This window comes from Accipiter gentilis, chromosome Z, assembly GCF_929443795.1.
Source record: "Accipiter gentilis chromosome Z, bAccGen1.1, whole genome shotgun sequence".
Lineage (NCBI taxonomy): Eukaryota > Metazoa > Chordata > Aves > Accipitriformes > Accipitridae > Astur > Astur gentilis.
The window spans coordinates 17901537-17914146 of record NC_064919.1 but is presented as its reverse complement, the minus strand read 5'-3'; the positions used below and the strand labels follow the sequence as shown (position 1 = coordinate 17914146).

The following is a 12610-nucleotide window of genomic DNA, read 5'->3' as shown; positions in this document are numbered from 1 at the left end:
GTATTACAATATATAAAGCTGTGTTTGCATGCACCATTTAATTTAAAGTTCAAGCTTGTAATAAAGCATGACTGAGATACAGAACTTTCTAAATTAAACCCCAGAAGTTTCAATGACGCTGAGATGTCAAAGGGAGTTACTGTGTGACGGCAGAATTAAAGTTTTCCCTGTTTTTCCTGTCCCTGCTGAACTGACCAGATAGTGCGTACAGTTTGCCGAGCCGTGTGTCCGGTGAGACAATGGTTCTGGGTCTCTGCACCAAGCCAGAGCTGAGGGGCCAGCCCTCCCCAGACATTTTGCTGCAGAGTACCGAGGAGGTGCCTGGCCTTGCAGGACACATGATGCTCTGCCTATTTTTGCGTGAGCAGCTGTGTCCCAGGAGGCAGATTCCTGCCCTTGTTGTCAGGGTGGCAGCGTGCAGGCAGGAGATGGGCCGTTTTGCAAAAGGCTGTTTATAGCAGCCTCCATTTTGTACCGGGGGAGCCCGAAGCGCAGTTGCTTCTTCCTTGAGGCTAAATTTAGCCCCTTCTGTTTCGGCACATCCCTGAGCAGCAGGATCTTTGTTTCTCCCCTTTGGTGCCACTGACTCTTGTTTCAGAGGGGGGACAAAAATAGTCCTGGCTGGCATGCCAGGCCAAGAGCTTTGCACTCGCTATCTTTCTGCAGGGATCCTGGACTATTTCAGGGGAGGGGACTGCTCCGAAATGCTCTGGGATCTCTCCTCCTCCTCCTCCTCCTCCTCCTTCTCCTCCTCCTCCTCCTGTTCTGCAGCAGCAGTGGGTTTACCCAGCAGACTGCTGCCTGCCATGGTGTGTTAGAACACCTCGAGCCTCTCTCTTTTCTTTGGTGGCAGGGGCGGTCACAGGTAGGTGCCCTGTTGTGGGAATCTCAGACCTGACCTGTTCAGCCTCGGCAAAGAGATCTGCCCGCCTGTTGGCAATGGGAGCAGTTAGGAGCTGGGAGCAGCCGTGCAGGGCCATGAACGCTGTCTGCTGTCCCATGCCTCCCTGGGATGCAGCCGGCTCCAGCAGAGAGAGAGTCGTGTCTTGCCCGGTGATCGTCCTGGGCAATGGGGTGGGGTTGCACCAGGGACCCCACGGCGTTCGGAGCTGGGCTGGAGCTGCGTCACGGGCTGCACAGCCCCTTGCCCGTGTGGGCAGCCCCCCTTAGGAAAAGGCCACAAGCAAGCAGCTGAGATGGCAGCTTTGCGTTACTGGCAGTACCTCTGACTAGTGGGGAACCTTGGCCTGTTGCTGTCCCAGGAGATAGAGCAGGGGGATCTCCAGCTGGCATGCCCTCTGTGTCTCTCCCCCCTGCCCTACTGTCCTCTGCAGCAGCGCTGAGCCAGACCAGCAGCCCCAAGCCTCGCTCCTCCTTGCATCCTGTGTGCTCACTGGACGACCGACTGCTACCTCTGCCAGCTGCCAGGGCCCCTGTACTGCCTCCTTTCCCCCCTCTTCTGACTAATGTGCCATCTGCCTTGACACCATGCATTTGGAGTTAGCACCAGGAGCTGTCTCAGTGGCAGGACTGATCCTGCACAGTGCTGGATCTGGGCCACTGGCCTTTCTTGGCTGAGGTGAGCGCTGGCAAATCTCCATCCCTTTTATGCAGCCTTCAGAGAAGTGAAGTCCTGCAGGGTCAGGCTGTGTGTGGCTTTCTGAGTGCTCTGTGTTGAACAGTCATCGTCCTGTACAAATGTAATATTGTTCGGCTTTTGTAGATGCAGCCCTCTGTGCTTGTGGAAGAGTCCAGCTCCACAGTTGGAGGTGTCTGGTAGGTGCTTCCTGGCTCATATCGCAGCAGGACTCGGACCAAGCTTATGGGAAGGGACTCAGAGTCTCCTCTGATTTTTCTCTAGGTCCTTGTGCCCCCTCTGTCCTTTCCACTGTACAAATCTCACCCCACGGAAATGCATCTGTACAGCTAGCTGTGAAACAGGTGCTATAGCTATACTGAGTGACCTCACTTTGCATTTATAGGAAAAGCTTGGATCCCCAAGCAGAAGCCAATGGATCCTGTTTTGGAAAGTGTGACTCTGGAGCCGGAACTGGAGGAAGCCCTTGCTAATGCCTCTGATGCAGAGCTCTGTGACATTGCTGGTAAAATAGTTTCACATGAATTGGGGATTCAGGTTGTTCGACTACTAGTTTCTTTTTGTTTTTTCTTTTGTGAGAAATGAGCTGTTAAGCTTTTTGCAGTTTATCTGAATGCTGTCAGTTTGACAGGATTTATTTCTTTGTTAAAAAAGAAGTGTATATTTAAAGTTACTCTTGGCACATGTGATTTAATCAGGAGCATGGACCAAAGCTCAGGAGGGAGAAGAAGGATTTATTAAGGGAACAGTGTGCTCTTTGATCTCTTCTCCTGTCTCTGCCACTGAATCTTGAAAATTTCAGCTTGTCACCTTCAGGACCACAGCTTTCTTCAAGCCAAAACTCTAGGAAACAATCAAGCAGACCCAGTGAGAATGTGGATTTCTTGTGCAACCTATTAAAGAGGCTGTCAGATTAGAGCAGTCTTTCAACAGACGCTCAGGGCTGCTGTTTGTTAAAGAGGTTTTCTAACACATTTTAAAGCTACAGGTTTCTTGTGATTTGTGCAGTCGGTTTTGTGAGTGTTAGCTCAGCGGTGGGGGAATCCAGCTTTAAAAGGTTGGTGTACTTCACAACGACTGAGAAGCAGGTTGGAATGCATAGTGAGCTGGAGAGGGGGACAGAGCGATTGCAGGTCCTGTTCAAGCCCCAACAGCATGCTCTTCACCAGGCTAAACAAGCCCCGTGCCAATTAAGGACAGGCATGGTCCCTCTCTGAGGGTTTTATGCCTCCATGCTCGGTAAGTTCAAGCAGTGTCCCATTGCTGCTTTTCAGACAGTGCTGTCTGAGTGGAGGTGACCCCCTGCAAGCCTCCTTGCTCTGCCACTTTAGAGATGACAATATTGGTATCTTGCTGAAGCCGGTAGCATGGACTTAGCTCTGTGACTGGGATAGGATATGCCTTGGCCAAGGGAGCATATGAACACCCCCTTCGTGCTTTACCGAGCTCACATGTCCCCTGCTGGTCTAGCAGTCGGTGAGGATTTCAGTGCTACTGGCTGCTTCTTCCAGTTCTGTCTTCTTCAGAATTCCATACTCCCTAACAGTATCCTCCTTGCCAGAAGTCTGTAAGATAGCCTGTAGAATAACCACACCGACTAGACATCTTCTACATAATAATATCATATTCAGGCTTAGAAATGTGTTTCTGCATTAAAGCTTCCAGCATATGTACCCTGGCCAAGCACTGTGCCTCTGAGTTTTGCTTTTTTACTGTACTCTCAGATTCCTGTAAAGCCCTATCCTATAAAATCTGCCTTTCCAAGCTCCAGATCTGTGCAGCAATTATTTTCACAGAGAAATGCTGTTTGGGGCAGCTTGTTCTGCAATTGTTGGGAGAATACACTTGAAGTGGCAGCAGGAGAACTGACATGATACAAGCTGTGCTGAAATCTCAATATTGACAGTGACAGCGTTGCTCCTGTCTGTGTAGCAGGGCTCATTTAGCAGGAGCTCGTTTTGCTTCTGCCTGTTTAGCAGGGCTTGCTATCAGCCATGGTGTACTGGATCCCTTCTTTGGCAAGGCCAGTGGGATAGCTCTGGTGGGTGGCTCCCAATAAGTCCTGGAAGGGCTCCAGCGCCTTTGGTCAGCTGGGGGAGGCAGAAATGGGATGCCTTCATTCTGTTTGAGTTCCTTTGGACAATACACAGCAAGTACCAGACTTAGAAATAGTGGGTCCCTCTTGTCTACCAGCACAAACTCTAGCCCCAGAAAACCCTGTGTGGTCGTAACAGCAGATCTTTCCCTCTGTCTGCAGTCCAGATATTCACACTCCTGGCTGGTGGAGAGGTTTCGTTGTCAGAATAAGCTGTGTTTGGGGTGTATATGTGTCCCCAAAATGCTGGGCCTGCAAATTACTTTTCCAAGCTGTGTTGCATTCCTGAAAATTTCAGCTGTGAGACACATAGCACAGAAGAGGGATGGTTAGATACAAACAAGCAAACTCAAAATGCCCGGCCTCACTCAGACTTTTAAGACAGAGACTGCTTGGCTCTCTGCAATCCAACCAGGGATGTGCTGAGGGAGTGTGGGGAAGTGGACAGTGGTGTTTGTTGACACCCTTTGCTGCAGGCTGTCCTGCCCATGCAACCCAGACCTGGAGTCACAGTGAGCTGTCACCATAACAGATGCCATTCATGTGATGGGCCTCAGGGATAGCCTTCTCCTGCAACTCCCAGCCCTTCTTGGCCAAAGCATCGAGCAAATGGGGATGGACTGGTGCCAGCCAAGTATGAGAGGAGCAGCTCACCAGAAAGCAAAGTGCCTTTGCAGTGGCATACTTGAATTTTAGGGAGAGATTTGTCCTTTATTTATTTTAACCACTGTGCCCATGTGAAGGTCAAGATTTGTTCAGATGCGTCTGTTTGTAACAATTACTCACATGTCCGCATTTTTCTTTAGAAAGTCATATAGTTATTTTAAAAAAAAAGTTTATTACAAAACCAGTTTATTTTCAAACATGAACTTTCTGTGAGTAGCAGCATTATTTTTATAAACAAGAGTCTTTGCCCAAATGTTTCTAAGCCACTGACTTCCCCCTGCTCATTTGCAGCAGGCAACAATATCATCAGATCCCCCCTGGGCACATTTCAATATGCATTTGCATATTGGTTTTGCAGTCATGAGCCTGAGATACACAAATTGGCACAAGTGTGGCTTTTGGGCTCTTACAGTCTTTGAATTTTGTTCATACCTTCACTTTCTGCCTTTCAACTGAGGCAGCAGAGCTTTAGCTTCTCACAATGTCAACTTCCAAGTGTACAAAGATCAATTCAAAGCACCCCCACCCCCACTTGTTGTTGAGTAAAACCGTGATGTGCGTTGCCACACTTTGCAGGAAAGTCATCTCGTGTGTTGCTGGGGTTGATTTGGTTCTGCGTGAGGCACAGCTCATCTCAAAAACTGGACTGTCGCAGTGTGTGGCACAAGCCCAGGTGACCAAGGGTGGTGAGGATGTGCAGGCTCCTGCTGGACTGGACCCCTTAGATTAAATCCTACCAATGGCATTTTTTTTGTCTTTTATTGTCTTCCCCTTGCTATTTTTGCGCGATGCTGAATCAAGTCGGCTACTGGGAAACCTTGGCTGTTTGTTTGTTGTCCACAAAATGATGTTCCTCTTCTCCTATGAATGATGCTACATTGGAAGAAACAAGTGAGCACATTTGAGCCCTGTTGTGTTTTTGTGACAGCTGGGGGGCTTGGTCCCACGTTTTTATGTTGGTCTGTGCTTGCACAGGGAAAGGTAATGTACCACAGACGCCCGTCCCAGGCAGCATGGCAGGTATGCTTCTTTTCCTCACTTTGGACCCTGCAATAATTCAAATTGCGTTCTCCTTTTCTTTTTCTGTAGCCATCCTTGGCATGCACACCTTGATGAGTAACCAGCAGTACTATGAGGCACTGGGAAGCAGCACTATTGTGAACAAAGAAGGGCTCAACAGTAAGTGATTTAGAGTGCTAGCGGGTTGCAGTGTTTGGCTTTGAAGCTGCTAGCAGAGGCAAAGTGGGAATTATTTTTAGGCTGAAACTTGGAGTCGTGAATGTCAGAGCAGCCTGTGGTTGCTGGGGGCATCTCCAGTGCATCCTTGCCCTATGTGAGTGAGCGCGGTCTCAGCCACTGCCCTGGCACCATCCGGGAGCTAGCACAGCCCAGGGAACAGCCCCACGCAGGCGGTCTGCCCTCCATCACCCATCACCCGGTTTTGGACCCTGAGAGGGTGTAGCAGCAGGCACTGGCTGTCCTGTGCTGGCTGACCCCAGTGCTGGGCAGTGTTTCTGGATGCATGTGAGCGTAGGTGGAGCTCACAAGTGCTTGTTCAATCTCTTATCTTGCGTCTGTTTGTCAGGTCACACTTCCTTCTCCCAACACTGCTTCTAGAAGAGGAGAAACAGACCCAAAGAGAACATGCTGCTGCTCAGGGTGCTTTCGGTTTCACGTGTCTTGCTTTTCACTTGCAGGTGTGATTAAGCCCACACAGTACAAACCTGTTCCTGATGAGGAACCAAACTCAACGGATGTAGAGGAAACTCTGAAACGAATACAAAGCAATGATCCTGACCTTGAGGAAGTCAACCTTAACAATATTATGGTATTTGCTCCTTTCTACTCTCCTCTTCTCTCTTAATAACAGGACCAAATGTTTGATACACAGAAGGCAGAGACCAAGTCTTTTGCTGCACAGAGTAATACCATAACACTGCATGCAGCCAGATAAGAAAGAGCAGTGCTTCCCATCTCTGTTTTGGGCAACAGGGCTTGTTACCCGCTGTGGGACAACGGTGTGGGTTTGGTAGCAGGAGGACTCCTGTAGATGCCTGGAAGAGTGCAGCTGTGTTGAGGGAGACCTGTCTCCAGCCTGTCTGGTTAAAGGTGTTCTAGGTTGCTTTAATGATTTAATCAGGCACATCTGATAGAGCAGCTGTTTATGTAAGATAAAATGGTCAGAGGAAGAAGGCTTCATAATCCTCAGACTTGCCGTGAAAATATGAAGAAACCTCCCTTTTTGCAGGTAGCCCTATCCCTCTCCTACCCATCCTTTCTGTGGGACTCCCTTATTTCTTGTAGAAAGCAAATCAGGACACAGCAGCACTTCTTACGTTACGTCTGGGACACATACACATACTAAAAAATACAGTTTCCATCTGTTCTCCCAGACTCCATCACCCCCATTCCATGGGGTCTGTTGAGGGATGACGTACTAAAATAGCAAGAACATGGTTAACTGCACATGCACATTAAAAACACTTCTGCTGTGCCACCTGCGCCTTTCTATGATGAAAAGACTTTTACTTTCATTTATTTGATTCTGGCTAGTGACCCTGAATGTCCCTTGAGGACACCAGGCTGAGGATCTGGCAGGCCAGCACTTTTTTTGTGTGTGGGACTCAGGATTTTGGGACACCGTTTGGAGAACTGGGGTGTGGCAGTGGAGATGGTAAGCTTCTGGGCTCTGTGTTATGGCTTTGCAGATGGCCTTGACTATAGATGATTCCACATGGTGGGATCCAAATGGTGTGGCAAGAAGTCCAAGTTGAGGATACCACTTAAAATTTTAGACAGGTGAAAATTCATGCATCTGAAAAGAGTATCTAAAGTGCTTGATAAAGTGCTTGAAAAATACTCATTTTGTAGGAACTCAGAAGAAGCAGCACAGATTTATTTTCTGGGCTGAGACCTAGCATGGCAAATATTAGCCTGAAAGGTGTTGTATAAAGCAGTCAGATGTGTCTGTGGTTTGTACTACAAACATTGTTTCAGGTCTTTCTGGATCAGGCCCTGTAGGTGGAAATTTTCCTGAATACGACATGAATTCTGCTTAGTGCTGTCATTCGTATTAAAAAGTGCAGGAGCAGTGCTTTGTAGGCTCACAGATCCTAGTTACATACATCCCCGCAACGCCTGCGTTCATAAGTAACTGTGTTTCTGGGAAATTAAATTACACAGCAGAGACATTGTAGCTTCAAAACAAGGCAGTGAATTATCCGCCAAATGGGAAATAGGATGGAGACATTGCCGTGCTCCTTAGGCCATGCTGATTGTAGCAAGAGAACTTGTAAAAACATTTATCGACCCCTTCCTAAATTAATTCAGGGCATTCAGTGATTTGACCTTGATAAGACATTTGAAGTATTATTTAAATGTATTGCATATTCCTTCATACAGATGATGGTCTAACACAGGTTTTCTGTATTTCCTTTCACAGAATATTCCCATACCAACTTTAAAAGCTTTTGCAGAAGCACTGAAAAATAACACCTACGTGAAGAAGTTCAGTATAGTTGGGACACGGAGCAACGATCCTGTTGCTTTCGTAAGTACTGTCCGCTCACCGTCATAAAGTTGTGAGAGGAGCTGTTCTTTGGCAAGGTATTTTCAGAGTTACTGACTGCTTTTGCACCTTATGGTGCGTTTGGCACATTCTGCACCTCTGGTATTTGGTGCAGTTCCTTTGGTTTCAGGAGCGCTAGTGCAAGCCAGCAACAGACAGGCTTTGGTTCTTTCGCTTCCTTTTTCAGCTGCAGAGATTTCAGGACACAATCCTTTAATACCATTCGGTCTCATATTCGTCCTCAGGGATCTCCTGGAAAAGGAGTGTGAAACAAGAACTGACTTCCTAGTGGCATTTCGTAAAAGCAGTTTGTCTCTCTTGATTTATCCTACATCAGCACCGCCCCATTTGTTTCCTGTTGGTACAAAGCTGTACGCCTGCTGTGTGCACACCTGTCCCTCCCCTCGCACACGTCTGCTCTGGCTCTCTTTTATTTATTCCTTTGTGCAGACCTGTGCATTTCTTGTGTGTGGCCTCTGTGGGTGATAAAGGGTCTTTCTGGCTGCTGCGAGCAGTGTTGAGTATCAGTGGAGATGCAGAGAGGTGCTGAGCGTTCTGCCTGGCCCTCGTGCTACCTTCCAGGCTGCATCCTTGCACACGCCTCCAGCACCATTGCAGACAATTTTTGCTGTTCTTCACTCAGGCCACCCCTACCTACCTCCACTCACACATGTGCACACCAGTTTCCTTTTAGAAAAAAACTCCTTTTTGGAGGGTGAGTACAGCTCTCACATTATTTCAGGCACTCTGGACCGGGAAAGAAGCCTGTGCAGACAGCACTGGTGCTGCTGAGGGCCCGCAGGGTACTGCGCAGGGCTTGGGGAGCAGTGGGGACAAGTGCTGTGAGAATGGGTGCAGGGCAACCCTGCTGCTTGGGCATCGCTTTCTGGTCCTTCTGTTTCATGACGTAGACAGGTCCTCCCATGCAGCTTATGAAATGAGATGAGATCATCAGGTCAGGTGGGCGGGGTTGGGAGTGTGCCAGCCCACTTCTGGTCTTACCCGCTGAGGGAAGTGAAAGTGATTAATATGGTTATGATGCCACTTGGGAAGATGTCTTGGACGTGGAGAATCCCTTGTTGTTCAAGACAGACGGTCCTCTCTCTGCCTGCTGTGATGGGCATCTCAGCCCCGTACAGAAGGAGCAGCGCAGGCAGGGATCTGGGCAGGCAGGAGGCAGGGTTGACACTGGCCGGCATCCCTGCCATCACCATGCCAGCTTTAGAAGAGGGACAGATGAAGTTGTGAGCCACAAGAGTTGACTGTCACCTTTTGGGTGGCCCTAAGGGTTTGTCCGTACAAGGTTTTGCTGTGGCCTCCAGAATGCTCATGTTCAAGAATCCCCCTGCAACAGGGGGCAACCCCCTTCACCCTGCACAGAGCTTGCCCATCTGGTGACAGGGAAACCACTCAGCATGCAAGGTCCTCCCAGTGTCCTCCAGAGGCGAGGGATGTTGAATCCGGGGTGCAGTGTCCCTGCCTGTCTGACTGCCAGCTCTTCCTGCCCACCTCTGCCCACAGGCACTGGCAGAAATGCTGAAGGTCAATAACACGCTGAAGAGCCTGAATGTGGAATCAAACTTCATTTCTGGGTCAGGGATCCTGGCTGTTGTTGAAGCACTTCAGGGCAACACATCACTCATAGAGCTGCGCATCGACAACCAGGTAAAGCGTGCATGAGTGGAATCTCTGATCAAGTGAACATGTCCTGGTTGCAGGAAATTGAGTGGCTGGTCAAGGTGAAAGGTGGCAGCCCACCACCACTGCCAGGCTGCTTTGAAGAGGTTTCAGCCCTTTGTTTCTGCTGCAGTTCCTGGGCGGTATCTGCTGCTACCTACAGTAATTAACAAAGGCTGTGGCAGTGCAAGCAGATTTCCGTGATCCTGGTGCTGCCCTGGAGAGCGGTCATGCTGTCCCATATCACGCCTTGCTTCGAGCTCTTGCAGGGACTTAAATAATAATGTCTACTTTGTAAAACTGAAGCTTTTGCTACAATGCAAGGGAGAGAGAAGGAGAGCTCCAGAGTGCGCCGTGGTACAGATGCCATGGCAAGTTTAGCTTGCCCAGAAACCTGGGGAGTAGTAGTGAAGCAGCTGAGCTATGGGGAGCTCAGGGACAGGTGACTGGGAGTTCAAAATCATAGCTTCTCCAGACATCTCTTAGCTGCAAATCTGTCCAAGAAATAAAGTCTTTGGGCAAGAGGACTTGTGGGAATGTCTGCTGGAGGAATTGGAGCCACTCAGTTGTACAAGGAAAAGGCCAGTGGTTTGTCTCACCACCTCCAAGCCAGAAATGCCGAATGGACCAACAGGTCCAAAGAAGGAGGGAAGGGGTGGAGATGGCAGATCTAAGTGCTCGCTCTGAATCACCCTCTGACCTGACCAGCTTGCTTTTCTGTTTTCAAAAGAGCCAGCCCTTGGGCAACAAAGTAGAAATGGAAATTGCAAACATGTTGGAAAAAAACACCTCGCTGCTGAAGTTTGGGTACCATTTCACTCAGCAAGGTCCCCGGCTCCGTGCCTCCAATGCCATGATGAATAACAATGACCTAGGTGAGTCATGCTGGCTGCAAGCCAGGGACCATGGGAAGGTCCTGTGGGCAATTCCTGGTGGGAGAAGGGCAGAACTGCTCACTTGAAGGCTCCTGTGGAGGTACTTGAATGAGAAACCACCTCTTGAAGGGCCTCATGATGACTTGCCCCTCAAGAAGGAAAGCAGCCTTCACTGACTGATTCCCTAATGCAGCTGCTGTCACGCTCCAAACCTGGAGATGCTGGGCAGCTAAAATTCCCGGAAGGGGCAGTGTTTTTGGCAGTAACAGTGGGTCTTGTTGGGAAGGAAGTGAGAGCTGCTAACATGCTTCAGTACAGTGCGTGTTACAGCATATGGCACATGGGTTGTGAGCTGCCAGCACTTGTGATTCCTGCCAACTGCTTGTCTTCCTCCAGCTTCATTCCCATTTTAACAAGGAGATGAAAAGTAGTAGAGTTGAACTTTGATGGCAGTGGGACTTGGCCCATCCCCTTCAGCAAAACAAATTGGGAGTGTTCCTCAGAAGGGGTGGGAAGCCACGTGGCTTTGTTATCTTTATACCCTCAATGAAGTGATCAGAAGTGCTTGTGAAGCAAAATGTGGGCAAGTTTGCACACTGCCATTTCAGCCAATGCATGCGGCAGAGGCTTTCCATTGCTTGGCTACAAGCTGCTGTAGAGCACTGGAAATCAGTCCAGCAGTGCAGTGTTGAATGCAGCCGATGTACCAGCCATGTTGTACTCAACAGCTCCTAACTGCATAGGCAGGGTGGTTACAAACACAACAGCACCAAACCCCTTCTCAGCAGCGGCAGACAATACATCTGGGAGGAATAAGCAAAAGTATGCAGATTGTCCTTTTCGTATTTGTACATTAGGAAGGACACCTCCCCCAGGAGGGTGGAGGTTTACAAGACTCAGAGACGGAGACAGCAGCTGCCCGGACCCAGTGCTAGGCAGAGCCCTGCTGTGAGCAAGAGAGGTTGGGCTGGGGGTTCCCAGGGATGTTCCCCCTACCACTAGCACTGCTGGGTTCTGCCAGACACATCTAGAAATCAAGCGCTAACAGGCAGGGTCTGAGAAGAGACCAAACATATAAATGCCAGCTGTGAAGAAATGGTGGAAAACTGGAACCATGTATTTTAATCTGCATACGGTTCACTACAGACAGGGCCTTCTGTCCCTTCATGAATCAACTTCAGGTTTAAAAGCCACAGAAAAACAGCTTTGAGTGGCTGCATATTTAGACAGATGATAAGTATGTTGTGTTTTAAAAAATAAATAAAAAAAATCAATATTGCTTCAGCCAGTACCATGCTCCTAGGAAGCACAGCCAAGCTTAGAGGTATGTGCCAGTTTTTCAGTGACCACACAGAATACTCAGTATTACAGTTCACTGTATATTTATTCTACCTGTGGCTGCATTCCTGGTCACTAGAGAGCTGCACCAGGAAAGGCTTGCTATTTTCTTGTCCTTTGGAACAAAGCAAGGGTTTTAATGACCATGCAGCACCTGGCATACAAAGTAATCAGCTGGAAGATTTGGATCTAGTGTTTTAATTGTTCCTACCATAAGGGGAGGAATTCACCCCTTGGCTTCCACATAACAGTTGTGCATTTTGCCTCTTTGACCATTAAGATCTGCGTTTTTGTCTGATTTGGTTCTTGTTTGCAGCTCGTATTCATCGGTGTGATGGTCTCTGGCAATAGCGTCTCAGCTCCACACCTGGACAATGTATAAGTATAGAAAAACTTTATTTTCCTCCCTGTCAGCAATAGCTCTCTGCTTGTGCTCCACCCCAGTGCTCTTGCCTACCATCACTTGATGCTACCAGAACTTGATTTTGCTCCTGTAGCTTCTTTTCTCCAAGATGCTCTATATGAACAAACTACGAAGGCTTTTATATTCATCCTCATGAGCTAACTTCTGCATCCTCTTCAATAGCTTTTTTTATTTCTTTTTCCTCACACACACTTCTTGAAAAGTTATGAGTGTAGCTGCCACAGCTGTAAATCAACTTTAAGAGCAGATATGAGACTGCTTTGACCATGTTGACCATGATCAGAGGGCTGGAGGCTAAAGGCTTAAGATAAGAAATGAGATGGAATTTTTTTTATTAAGTTTGAAATGGCAATTTAGAAAAACTAGCAAA

At 48.4% G+C, this 12610-nt stretch overlaps 1 protein-coding gene across 7 annotated transcripts in view; it reads left to right on the top strand.

Moving 5' to 3' along the window:
• The window catches only part of TMOD1 (tropomodulin 1), a 30409-nt gene that overhangs the window by 16419 nt on the left and 1380 nt on the right, over positions 1-12610 (top strand). For 5 of the 7 annotated variants that reach the window (XM_049794636.1, XM_049794637.1, XM_049794638.1 and 2 more), the window contains 6 exons: positions 1983-2102; positions 5448-5537; positions 6056-6186; positions 7801-7908; positions 9448-9591; positions 10334-10478. In XM_049794636.1, the coding sequence (XP_049650593.1) occupies positions 1983-2102; positions 5448-5537; positions 6056-6186; positions 7801-7908; positions 9448-9591; positions 10334-10478 (738 nt within the window). Of the gene's footprint in view, positions 1-1982; positions 2103-5447; positions 5538-6055; positions 6187-7800; positions 7909-9447; positions 9592-10333; positions 10479-12132; positions 12199-12610 lie in introns of all 7 variants that reach the window. The other 2 variants (XM_049794639.1, XM_049794640.1) reach the window with 2 other exon arrangements.